This window comes from Sarcophilus harrisii, chromosome 4 (genome assembly GCF_902635505.1).
Source record: "Sarcophilus harrisii chromosome 4, mSarHar1.11, whole genome shotgun sequence".
Taxonomy (NCBI): Eukaryota; Metazoa; Chordata; class Mammalia; order Dasyuromorphia; family Dasyuridae; genus Sarcophilus; species Sarcophilus harrisii.
Window position 1 is genome coordinate 63,939,309 of NC_045429.1, and position 12,558 is coordinate 63,951,866.

The following is a 12,558-nucleotide window of genomic DNA, read 5'->3' on the forward strand; positions in this document are numbered from 1 at the left end:
TCTTGATGAGCAAGAGAATAGTATTAGTATCACAGTAAAAAAAATGGTTATTGAATATTAAAATTAACCAGTATCTCTCAACTATTTTAAACTTTTTCATATTAAGCTTTTTCCTTTCTACTTTTAACACCTCTCTAATTAGTTGGAATAGTTTTTAAAAGTCAAAGGCCATGTCTTCAAAGCACCTTCTTATAGACGTAAGAACTCTTGAAATATCTGTAGTAACATCATCCCATCTCCTAAGCAGAGGAAGAAGTCTTAAAAGGGACATGACAATTAAACAGTCCAACTAGATAGTAAAATAAAAATTGAGAAAACTAAAGGAAGTTACATTTCTGGAATTTTATTTTAAAAATTGGGTTTGTAGTAAAGAGACTGGGTTTCAATCCTGTTTCAGACACCTAAGAATTGTTTGACCACAGGAAATCATTTTTCAGAGTCTCTTGTTTGGTCATCTGTAAACTGAAGATACTATTAACTATTCTACTTCCATTACAGGGAAGAATGTGTTATAATTGTGAAGAAAGCATATTTTTTTAAAATTCAGGTGCTACAGAAATATGGCGTGTTCTTTTTCTCAAACCTATGCTTTTAATAGTACGGGAGACTCCCAATGAGATAAATCCATATACCAAAGCAGATCAAGTCCCTGAGTCCGAGTTACTAAACTCTTTTGTGTCACACACTCCTTTGGCAGATTAGTATATCATATAGACTGACTTCTTCTCAAAATGTCTTTCAAGTAATAAAGTGTAAAACACATAGGATTACAAAAGAAACCAATTATCTTGAAATAGTTCTTTCCCTCTCTCCCTCCTCAAGATAGATAGACAGACAGACAAAAAGTCTGTCTTGATTCTGAGGTCAGTCCTCTAAGATCCACTATACTACATGCCTCTTTTTTAAATAAGTTACTGTTTTATTACTTATATGTCGAGAAATTGTAACATAACTCTGAATTAAAAGTCTCTTTCTGTAACTTAGATGACATAAGTATAAAAATTTATCTCACTGACATTATTTTAAGACCTTTAGATGAAATGTGAAAATAACTAACATACAGCAATTCATAGTTGACAGACCATTTACCTCTCTATTTCTATAAGGCAGATGGTGCAAATATCTTTATTTAACTATAATGAAACTGAGGCTCTGTGATATTAAGTGATTTAACTGTCCACAGCTACTGACAAATCCAGGAAATCCACCAAAACCTTTTTCACTTTAGATCTAGAGTGCTTTTCACTTTAACATGCAATCAAAATGCAAATAAGTAATAAAATGCAAATTCAAACTATTTTAAATATTTGTGTCAATTCTGGAATGCACTGGTGTTGTACACATTCCCTTCAGCTTTAGAGAGCATTTTCTTTCTGCCCTGTTAGTGCTAACAAATCTGCCACTGAATCAAATTTTGTTTAACATTATTCAAAACTAATCTAGCATTCAAGAGAAAAGCACAGTACCCTTTAAAAATGGTACAATGGGGGGAGTTAGTTGGTGTAGTGTAAAAAGCACCAGCCCTGAAGTCAGGAGCACCTAAGTCCAAATCTGGCCTCAGACACTTAACACTTCCTAAGCTGTGTGACCCTGGGCAAGTCACTTAAACCCAATTGCCTCAGCAAAGCAAAAAAACAAACAAAAAAATGGTACATTGAAAATATCAATTAATTCAAGGCTTAAAATGTTTTCACACATCAGGGAAAAATGATAAAATAGAAATGAAAGAAATTATCAACAGAAACTATCTTATTCCAACAGTCAAAACCAATAACGGTTTCCAATCCATAAAATTCTTGAATAGGGCCCTGAGGAGCATAGTCTCCAGGAGGCAATTACATGACACCAGATACAGAGTGCTGGGCCTAGAATCAGGAAAACCTAAGCTCAAATTGGCCTTCAGACTCTTAGCAACTCAAGCTCTATCTAACTCAATTTCCTCAACTGTAAAATGGAATAATAGTATCTACCTCAAGGTATTGTTATGAGGATCCAATGAGATATTTCTAAAATGTTTAGTTCAGTATGATGGAGTAGGCACTTAATAAATGCTTAGCTCAAACATGCATCTATCTATCCCAGGCCTATCCTGTCATCTTCAATTTTAATTCAGTTTCCTGTTCTCTACAGTGATTCTTCCAAACCTTTTCATTCCTTTTTAAACCTCTCATGGTTCTCCTCCCCCTTTCCCCACTCTTTCCTTGCCTCCTATTTTGCAGAAAAAATTAAGGCCATTCATCATGAGTTCCTTCTTCTCTCCCCTTTCTCATCTCATATCATTTATATGCTTTTTATCACTACCTCTTTTTTTATCCCATATTACATGAAAAACTGGCTTATGCTAAGTAAGACTAACCTCTCAACTTCCTCATCCCTCCCAATACCTAGAGAATAATCATATCCCCACTGTTTCCTTCAGGTAAAACATCATTAATTTTTTTTTTTCCAACCAATTGCTCATATAGTATGATCTCAAGACAACCACAGTTCAATTCCCAAGCAGGGAAAAATGACTTCATTTTGGAAGCAGCCCTTTGTAATAGGAAAAGCAATGCATTTGGAATCAAAATTCCACCAAAACTCAAACCTGGATTCTGCTATTGATTGTATTCTCTTGGAAAAATCATTAAGTGTCACTGGGCCACAATTTTCCAAACTGTATAAAGGAGTAATTATATTAGAGGATTTGGATAGCAGTATGGTATAGTGGAGACAAATGCTAGACTTGTAGTAAAGAATACCTGGGTTCCAAATACTAGCTGAGTGACAACAACCAAATCTCTTCCTCTGGCACACAAATTTTTCATCTATAAAGTAGAAATAATAGTACCTATTTAATAGATTAATGCAAGACTCAAATAATAATGTATGTAAAGTGAGTAGCAGACTTCAAAGTATTATATAAATGTCAGCTATCATAACTGTAATGGGGGGGGGGGGGCTCTATTCCTATGAATCAATGATTTAAGAGATCTGAAGCAAATTTTCTCCGATTCTCTTTCCTTCCCAAAATTTTATTAATCACAAAAGATATGATATCATTTTGATTTGAACATTATAGTTCAATCAATAAATTAGTCAATAAACATTTATTATGCACTTATGATTTGTCAGACACTATGCTAAGTACTGGGGATACAAAAAGAACAAAAAGATAATCCCTGTTCTCAAGGAGCTTACAAGGTAATGAAGAACACAACATGCAAATACACACACACACACACACACATGCAAAGCAAGTTATATACAGGTTAAATAAGAAATATTTAATAGAAAGACATTAGAATTAAGAAGGGTTGGGGAAGACTTCCAATAAAAGATGATTTTAGTTGGGACTTAATAAAGAAAACCAGGGAAATCAGTGATGACAGTAGAGGAGGGAAAGCATTCAGGTATGGGGGACATTCAGAAAAAATGTCCAGAACCCAGAGATAGAGTGTGTTGTTCATTGAACAACCAGAAGACCAGTGTCACTGGATCAAAGAATACATATCAGGGAATAAAATATAATGAAACTGAAAAGATAGGAAGGGGCTAGGTTGTGAAAAGCTTTGACTGTCAAATAGAGCATTTTATGTTTGATCCTACAGGTGACAGAGAACCACTGGACTTTACTAAAGTGACATGGCTGAACTTGAGCTTTAAGAAAATAGCATTAGTAATTGAATGAAAGATGGACTGGAGTGGGGAGAGACTTTGAGATAGGTAAACCCACCAGTAGGCCATTGCAATAATCCAAGAGTAAGGTAATTAGGGCCAGCACTAGAATGATGGCAGTGGCAAAAAAAGAGAAGGGGGTGTATTCAAGAGTTATTGCAAAGGTGAAATCAATAGGCCTTGTCAATAGATTGGATATTGTAGGAGGCAAGGGATATTTCAGAGGAAGAGAGAAAGAATGAAGAGTCCAAGATGACTCCTAGGTTATGTGTGTGAGGGATTAGGAATAAGGCAGACAGCATTACAACTTCTTAAATTGTGATTTGTGAGCCCCATATGGGTTTTCATAACTGAATTTAAGGGTCATGAAATAATGATTTATTTTCAGCAAATGTTTGGTTTGTGTACCTATTTTACATACTTATATGCCTGGGAGCATGTAAAAAATTTTTGAGCAAAAAGGAGTCTTGGAAAAAAAAAATTAAGAAGCCCTACTCTATAAGGGAAACTACAAGAGGCAAAGGAGAGAAGTGTTAGAAAGAGAATGAGTTGTGTTTTAGATATATTGAGTCTAAGGTGTGTACAAGACATCCAATTCAAGATGTCAGAAAGGCACTTGGAGATGTGAAGATTGGAGGTCAGCAGAGGTTGAGGCAGAATAAGTAGATGGGAAGAATCAACAGAGATGGTAATTAAATGGGTGGAAGCTAATGAAATCACCAAGTTTAAGTAGTATAGAAGGAGGAGAAGAGGGCCCAAGAGGACACCTGCAGTTAGAGGGCATTATCTGGAGAAGGATCCAACAAAGGAGACTGAGGAGTGGTCAGAGAAGAGGAGAACCAGAAGAAAGGGATGTCTTGAAAACCTAGAGAGAAAAGAATATCAGGAGGAAAGAGTGATCAATAGTAGTATCCCAAAACTACTGCATCTGCATCGGTGTCTTATCTCACTTTTCATTCTATCATTGTTTTCCCAGTTCCTTGCACAGAACAGACACTTAAATGCTTGTAGGATTGGGTTGTAAATTACATATGGAAAGAGACAGTATCTTATTTAAAACTTTGTGTCAGTCTCTCCAAGTCCTTAGTCCCCTAAACATTGTTTCATTTTCTTTACTTTGTAGAAAGTAGTAGTCTAAGACACAAATGACTGCAAGGTACATCAGTAGAAAGATTAATCACTCTTTTGTAAGTGATTATACAAATGTTTAAGTGATTAATATCAACTTCCAAATTCTATCACTGTTATCAATCTAAATAATTTTAGTTATCATTCTATCAAACCTAGAGCCACTGAAGATAATCCCAAATTCCAAAATGCTCCTAATGTATGTAACAACCAACTGCTCAACAGTCCCCTCCCCCCAAAAAATAATATGACTTTTAGTTGCCTAAGACAATTGGAATCACAATTATTCAATCTCTAGTAACCTATATACAGTGGAGGGGGAAAGTGGGATAAAAGCACTTAGAAAGGACCTACTATGGCCTATCAACTGATCCTCAGGGCAATTCTGGCAAGATTGAGGTAGATGTCTAAGAGGTAAGTGTTATTATCCCCATTTTACAGTTGAAGAAACTGAGGCAAACATAACTTGCCTAGAGTTACAAGGTTAGTGTCTGAGGCTAAATTTGAACTTAAAGACTTCCTGACTCTAGGCCCAACTTGCTGTATCAACAGAGGCCTCAAGTCACACTGGATTGGAGTCAGAGCCATGCACAGATTCACATCACAGTTATCATGGTTATTGGCCATTTGACATTGACTGAATCATTTCACTCATCTGAGCCTCAGTTCTCTCTTGTGCAAAATGGTAACATTATTCCTTATACTCACTACTTCAATAAGTTTTAAGTGTACCTTACCTTACTAGTCTCCTTACACATTTACTTTTCTTCAAAAACTCATGGTGGCCTATCTGCTGTTTGTCACATGATAATGCTTTCTCTTCCATTTGTGCCTTTACAATGCCTATCCCCCAAAGTCTGCAATGCACTCTCTGCTTAATTTCATCTCTTGAAATACCTGGAATACTTTAAGATTCAACTTAATATCATTTCTATATTCCTTTCCTGATTCCCCATAGCTGCTAATTACCTCCCAAAAAACTACTTTCAATCTGTTTTGGACATACTTGCACACGGGCATGTGCACCATTTCCCCCTTAAAACATAAGCTCCATGAGGACAGGAACAGTTTTTCAGTTCATCTCCAAAGTTTTGCACAGGACTTGACAAATAGTAGGTGCTTAATAAATGCGTATCATGATAAAGCCTTAAAAATGCTATAAATTGTGTTTAAAACAAAATGCAATATGTAGTACATATACTGAAACCTGCTTGAAGACATTAAAAGATAGTTTCTCACTGACTTCTAATATACTAAGTCTCACTGGCAAGATTCATTGTACACAATCTAGGAATAAAAACTGAGTAGTGATACATTGTATATATTTGTTAAACGATGCTTAGCACATTTGCAGGTAAGTCAGTTACTATTTACTAAGCTTTGTCTATGCTCCCGGCATTGTTGTTAAGTATTGGGGATACAAATGACATCAAAAAATAGTCTACTTTGAGAAAGTTCACAGCCTAATAGCACTCTTGACTCCTGACATGTTAAGTATTGGGGATACAAATGACATAAAAAATAGTCTACTTTGAGAAAGTTCACAGCCTAATAGCACTCGACTCCTGACATGTTAAGTATTGGGGATACAAATGACATAAAAAATAGTCTACTTTGAGAAAGTTCACAGCCTAATAGCACTCGACTCCTGACATGTTAAGTTTTGGGGATACAAATGACATCAAAAAATAGTCTACTTTGAGAAAGTTCACAGCCTAATAGCACTCTTGACTCCTGACAATCCCAATGCATTCTTCGTATTCATCAAGCCCTCGATAAACCTGAATCTACCCAGTGACTTCATTGGCCTCTGAAGGGCCTCCATCCTCTCTCCCAACTCCACCAAAGATACCCCACACACACCTTCATTTCACCCAACAAGTATTAGAGCCCCTTTGCCTAATACTTGCTTAACTCTGACTTCCTGAATCCCCCCTCAATCTACTCGGTGTAGTCCCCATGCATCAGGACTTTGTGCCATGGAAAACCCCCTAGCCACTTACCCGCAGTCCATTTACTCCAAAGCTGAACTCTATCAGAACACACTTCCTTCACCCTCCCCATCACCTGCCACTGGGCGAGACCTCCCCCTCCCAGTGCAACCCCCCCAGCAGGAGGAAGAGAAGGGGAGGGGAAGGAGCAGGGGGAGAAAGGAGGAGGGATGCTTCTTCACCCACCAGACAAAATCGTTGCTTTTGTCCTCGTACGAGTTGATGAGCCCATTGCAGAGAGGGGTGAGCAGAGGCCGCTTCCTGCTGCCGCTGCCCGAGCTGCCCCCGCCGCTGTTGACGGCACTCCCGGGCCTGGTCGAGCCCCCAAGCCGGGAGAGGCCCGCGGCCAGAGCCCCGCCGCCCCCGCCTCCTCCGCCTCCCGAGCCCGACACGGCGGCGGCCACCATGAGAGGCCGCACAGTGGCCCCGAGGCCCCCCGAGCCGGCGGACCCGCTGGAGCCCGCCGCGGCCACCACCGCCGTTAGGGTCGGGGGCGACGACGACGACGACGACGAGGAGGCGGAAGTGACCGAGGAGGCCGCGGAGGAGCCGGGCCCTGTCCCGGCAGCGCCGGGACCAGCCTGGCGGCTGCCGGACATCATAACTCCCCCCTCCCCGGGCTGGGCGCTCGGAGAAGAGGGCGAGGGAGCGGGGACCGGGACCCGCCGCCGCCGCTTCCCTGCAGCCTCAGTGCATCCTGAGGACGCGCGCAGCGCGCGGGGCGGGGGCTGCCACCCGGGAGGGAACAATAAAGTTGGTTTTTAAAAAACCAAACACACAAACGGCGGCCGGCGGGAGGAAGCCGGGGAACTAAAACACCGGGAGGGGGAGGGAGGAAAAAATGCGCTCTCGAGGCCGCAGCGACCACCCCGAGTCCTGCGGCAGCCAACCCCGAGCGAGCCTGGGGCCGAGCGTGCGCGCGCACTCCAGACGGAGGCCGAGAGAGAATGGGGAGGGCGGAGGAAGCCCGAGAGGCACAACTTTATTGGCAGTCGCCGCGGCGTTCAAACACACAACGCACCCCCGGGGCGACGCGACCACTGCCTAGCTACGGGAAGATTCCTTGTTGAAGCTTTATTGATTTAAGACTGAAACTAGAAGGGGGGCGGGGTGAACAAGCAAGGGGCGGGGGAAGGAGAAGCGAGTGGTCCAGAATAGAGGAGCCGAGACAAGCGAGTCCTCCAAGGACGCGCAAGCGTACAATGGACCGCGTATTTCCTCATTCCTAAGAGTGAGGAGACCTACCGGGAGGTGGGAGGTAAGGGGTGGTTTCCGGCACCGCGCAAGCGCAGGATTCCCAAGCATTCCTGAAGGAGGAGGGGCGGGCGGAGGAGGCATCCTGCCGAAAAGTTAACACCTGCTGGATTTCCAGTGGCGAAAGCGATCCTCCATGCATAGACGGTGATACCCTCGGAGGTGGAGAAGATGCTAATTCAGTTCTACTAACTTTTATGGATGAGTCGCTGATAATTAGGACACTGGAGTTCTAATCGAACCCCTTCCGGGGCTTTTGTCCTCAACACCTGAAATGGTTTCCATTCTCTGCTTCCTCGAGTCCTAGGTGACTAAATTTGTATAGGAACTCTTTCCTTCCCTTTAATTCTAGTTCCTTTTCCTTGTGGATTATCTCCGTATCAACCTATATTTGGCTTGTTTGTGTATACTTGTTGGCATGTTGTCTTCCCCATTACCGTATGAACTTCTGGAGATCGTCTGTTGCCTTTGTTTGTATCTAGCACAGTATAGGTGTTTAATAAATGTTTATTGACCGAGTAATATATATTATACAATAATGTATGTATTACATACATCTAGCACAGTATAGGTGTTTAATAAATGTTTATTGACCGAGTAATATATATTATACAATAATGTATGTATTACATACATTATTGTATAATATAACTTCCTTTGATCCTCTAGAGATTTCAATTTTTAATCAATTGTGGTAAAAGTTTGTAGAAAATCTTAAGTCATCTAGATTCTTGCCCAAATTCTTGGCAAATTTCAGAAGAGGCGTGGGCTCGTCATGTCCCAGATGGGAAGGCCCAGCAACCCAGGGGCTCCTCTGGACTTCATTTATGGAAATTACAAAGGTGATACCCAATATCTTCCGACACACCCTCAATACCTATCATCTATTTATTGAACCGATCCCAAGGATTAAAGGTTAACTTCCGCATTAAGGAGCAACTAAATACCAGTTATATTCTGTCAAAATCTTTAAAATACCTAAATAACACTTTTAAATGTTTTATGTTTTAATAAAAGTTTTAAAACACAACAAAAGTAAAATATCTGCTTGCCATAATCAACAAATTGACATATCCCACTGATGGAACCATACCTACCTATTCCAAAAAAGTGAAACCTTTGGCAACTTCATCATTCTTAACATGGAGTTAATATATAAATATCAGAAGGTTCAGGCATTTGGTTTTCTTAATATTTTGATATTTTTAAAGTATAATTACCTTCCTTTGTAATATTATGCATTTAAAAACCTTCTGAGAAGTGGTCTTTAGATTTCACCAGACTACCAAAGCCAGTCTATCACATAGAAAAAAAAAAAAAGGTTGTGCCCTCAGCCCATAAAGGGCAATTCAATCTTTTGACACCAATGTCATAAATGAATCTAATTGTATAAATCCTTAAGTTTTAAAATGATGCTTTAATATTATTAAAAATCAAAATTTCTTGAACAAAAATTACATTTTCTAGAAAATATAGTGGACATTTTATATGTCAAGTATAATTTAATGCTAATTAAGATGAATTTAAAACCAACTCTAAATGTCCTCAGCTAATATTCAATTCAAAAGTTGTTATAGACCTATAGCAACATGCTGGATATTGGGAATTAAAAGCTTAAAAACAATGCTTTCCTTCAAGGAACTTACAATATAAGTATAGGTAAGGATACATCCACCAGATGAGCAGTACAAACAAGTAGCTGAAGTAATCAGCTAGCATCTAGTACAGCGTGTGCTATATTCATGAAATATTGTATATGCTTTCAGACATAGTTCAGTCAATCCAACTAGTGTTTATTAAATGCCTTCTATGTGCCAGACATTGTATTATGCAGTATTATGCATCTTTATGACAGTTTCTGCTCTCAAGCCTAATGGGGAGAAAATACCAACAACTATGTGAAAACAAGAGATAGACAGGATATATTGGAGACAACTGAAGTTTGAAAGCCATAAGCCATAAGTGGGATTGACAAAGACTTCCAGCAGAAGATGGGACATCAAATGAGATTTAAAGGAAGCCAAGAGGAAATGAGGAGGAGCGTTCTAAACATGGAGGACAGAAACAAAACATGAAAGTAGAGAAATGAAATGTCTTATTCAAGGAACAGCAGGGAAGCCAGTGCCACAGGATCCCACAGTTTGTGAAGGCATAAAAGATAACCACATGTGGGGCAGTCTCCTCTTTTGAGAAGTGAGATTTGACTTGGACCCTGATAAAACATGAGACTTAGACAAATGAGGAATAGGAGGAAAAGAAAAAAAAATCAGCTGAGGGAAACAGCAAAAACAAATGTACAAATTTGAAATTGTAAATGATATTTCAAAGAGCAATAGTAAAACAATTTTGATGGTGGTAAAGGATTCATTTTAAAGCTGAAGAGATAGAAAAAGGGCCATAATGTGAAAGATCTTGAATGACAGACTTAGCAGTTTTGTTTTTATCTTCCAACCATGATAGTAGTTGAAGTTGGAAGGTGGTGGTTAAAAAAAAAAAAAAAGGCAAAATAAAAATTAAAAAAAAAAAAAAAGGATTCTCCCAACTGTTATTGGGAGAAAAGATGAAGAGAATTGAAGACACTAAGATCTAATAGGAGACAATTACCATAATAGGCCAGTCTTGAATGACAAAGCCTTGGAATAAGGTCTTGACAATGAATATTCAGTTAAAGGGGGACTGATTAAATAGCCTTTAAGGAGAAAAAAAAAAATCTGGGAAAATAGTGACTAATTAAATAATAGGGGAGAAGCAAGAAAATGAAAGAATGACTTCGAATTCATGTAACTGTAAGAATTATGGGACCTTTAGCAAAAATGAAGCTTCCAAGAAGAGAACTGGCTAATGGGGAAATGATTTTAATTTTAAACATTGAGTGAGGTTAAAAGTGACAGGGGTAGGAATACAAATCATGCTGCCCAACAGAGAAAAATGATTAAATTCAAAGCAAAAACAAAACAAAATAAGAACTAATGGTACACATGAAGTTTTGGGAGTCAAGAAAGGATCATAAGATAATAGGATTTAAGATCCTATTAAGGATCCTTAAAAGTCCTTAAAAATCATTTCTAAATCTCTCCTTTTAAAGTCATAATTAATGGGACATAATTTGACATTGAATTAAACATATTCATTGGCCTGTAATTTGAAATTTGGGAGTATAATTATTGTGAAGGAAAACAATAGCTCATCTAAGCATACCTTTAGAAACATTTGCCAGTGTTTTTTTTATCAGTTCTATCTTCATTCATTCATAGTTAGGATATCAAAGAAAGATGGGTGAATGGAATATAAGGCACTGTCCCTTTTCGGCTAGAAAAATATGCAAAAAATTTAGTGTGTAATGAACTACATAATTCTTGTTATTTCCCTAGGCATAAGTTTTTCAATATGAAACCAGATTTTGAAATATGAAAAAGCAGAAGGGAAAACCTCAAAGAGTCTCTAAACAGGAAAGTGTAAAAAAGGAAGTCAGAAGCACAACAATAAAGGAAGAAAAAAAGAGAGTGGAAGATGAAAAAAAAAAAGGAATAGATTTGATAAGAACAAATATAAGAAAATATGAAAAAATGTTCCCAAAAAAATTGTACACAATAATGAATCTTGTTGTTTTCCCTTTTTTCTGCCACATATATACAAATCAAAAGCTTTACAATAGCCCTCATCTATTCAGTGCTTTAAGATATCGATGAATGAATGCATTCTATCCCAAAGCCTGTTGGTGTGGAACTCTGTCTTTATTAGTGGAGATGAGTGCCAGCCCTACATAAGGGGGTAGGCAGATTTGGTGAGATTAAGAGCTCTCTCATCCAGTGTTCTCTGAAATTCTTAAAGTTTCATCTTACTTAGGGTGCTCTGGCTTCTAGCTTTGAGAAGGAAAATGGAAGAGACTAACCCCATTAAAGTTTGCTGAAGGAAAAGACTCTGGAAAGACTTGTAAGGAGATTCCAAGTCTTGGACATTTGGGAGATGGCAAACTCCCTGGATGCATTCTCTCTTCCTCCCTCCTTCTTTCCCTCTCTTTCTCTTTCCCTCTCCCCCCCCCCACCTTCTCTTTTGCCAGCTATATGTAACTTAATATTACTAAAGGTGATTCAGCAATCCCTTTATTGGATCCTGAACAAAAAGAGCCAATGACTCAGTGGATCTTTAAAAAAAAAAAAAAAAAAAAAAGGAGTGATTGGTCTTTTTTCTCTCTTCTATTAACCCTCCAAATGGCATCACATAATTCTGAACAGAGATATAGGAGGCAGCTCCATGGAACAGTGGAAAGAATACTAGTTCTACTTTACCCAAAGGTCTATAAAACTGTGCATATCCTTTGATTCAGCAATACCACTACCAGATCTGTATCCCAAAGAAATCATAAAAAAGGAAAAAGGATCCACATGGAAAAAAATATTTATAGCAGCTCTTTTTGTGGTATCAAATAACTGGATAGTTTTGGCGGGCAAGTAGAAATAAATTTTGAAGGAACAGTGCTGAGCAAAAGAGAAATATAACAAAGTATTTTCTTTTTATGCAAATTGCT

The 12,558-nt window shown here is 38.7% G+C and overlaps 1 protein-coding gene across 4 annotated transcripts in view; it reads right to left on the minus strand.

The window, feature by feature from the left end:
• Nucleotides 1-7,693, minus strand: part of COP1 (COP1 E3 ubiquitin ligase) — a 218,309-nt gene extending 210,616 nt beyond the window's left edge. For 2 of the 4 annotated variants that reach the window (XM_031936930.1, XM_031936929.1), the window contains exon 1: nucleotides 6,963-7,693. In XM_031936930.1, coding sequence (XP_031792790.1) covers nucleotides 6,963-7,378 — 416 coding nt within the window. In that variant the 5' untranslated portion in view covers nucleotides 7,379-7,693. The remainder of the gene's footprint in view (nucleotides 1-6,962) is intronic. The other 2 variants (XM_031936932.1, XM_031936931.1) reach the window with 1 other exon arrangement.
• Nucleotides 7,694-12,558: the final 4,865 nt, after the last annotated feature.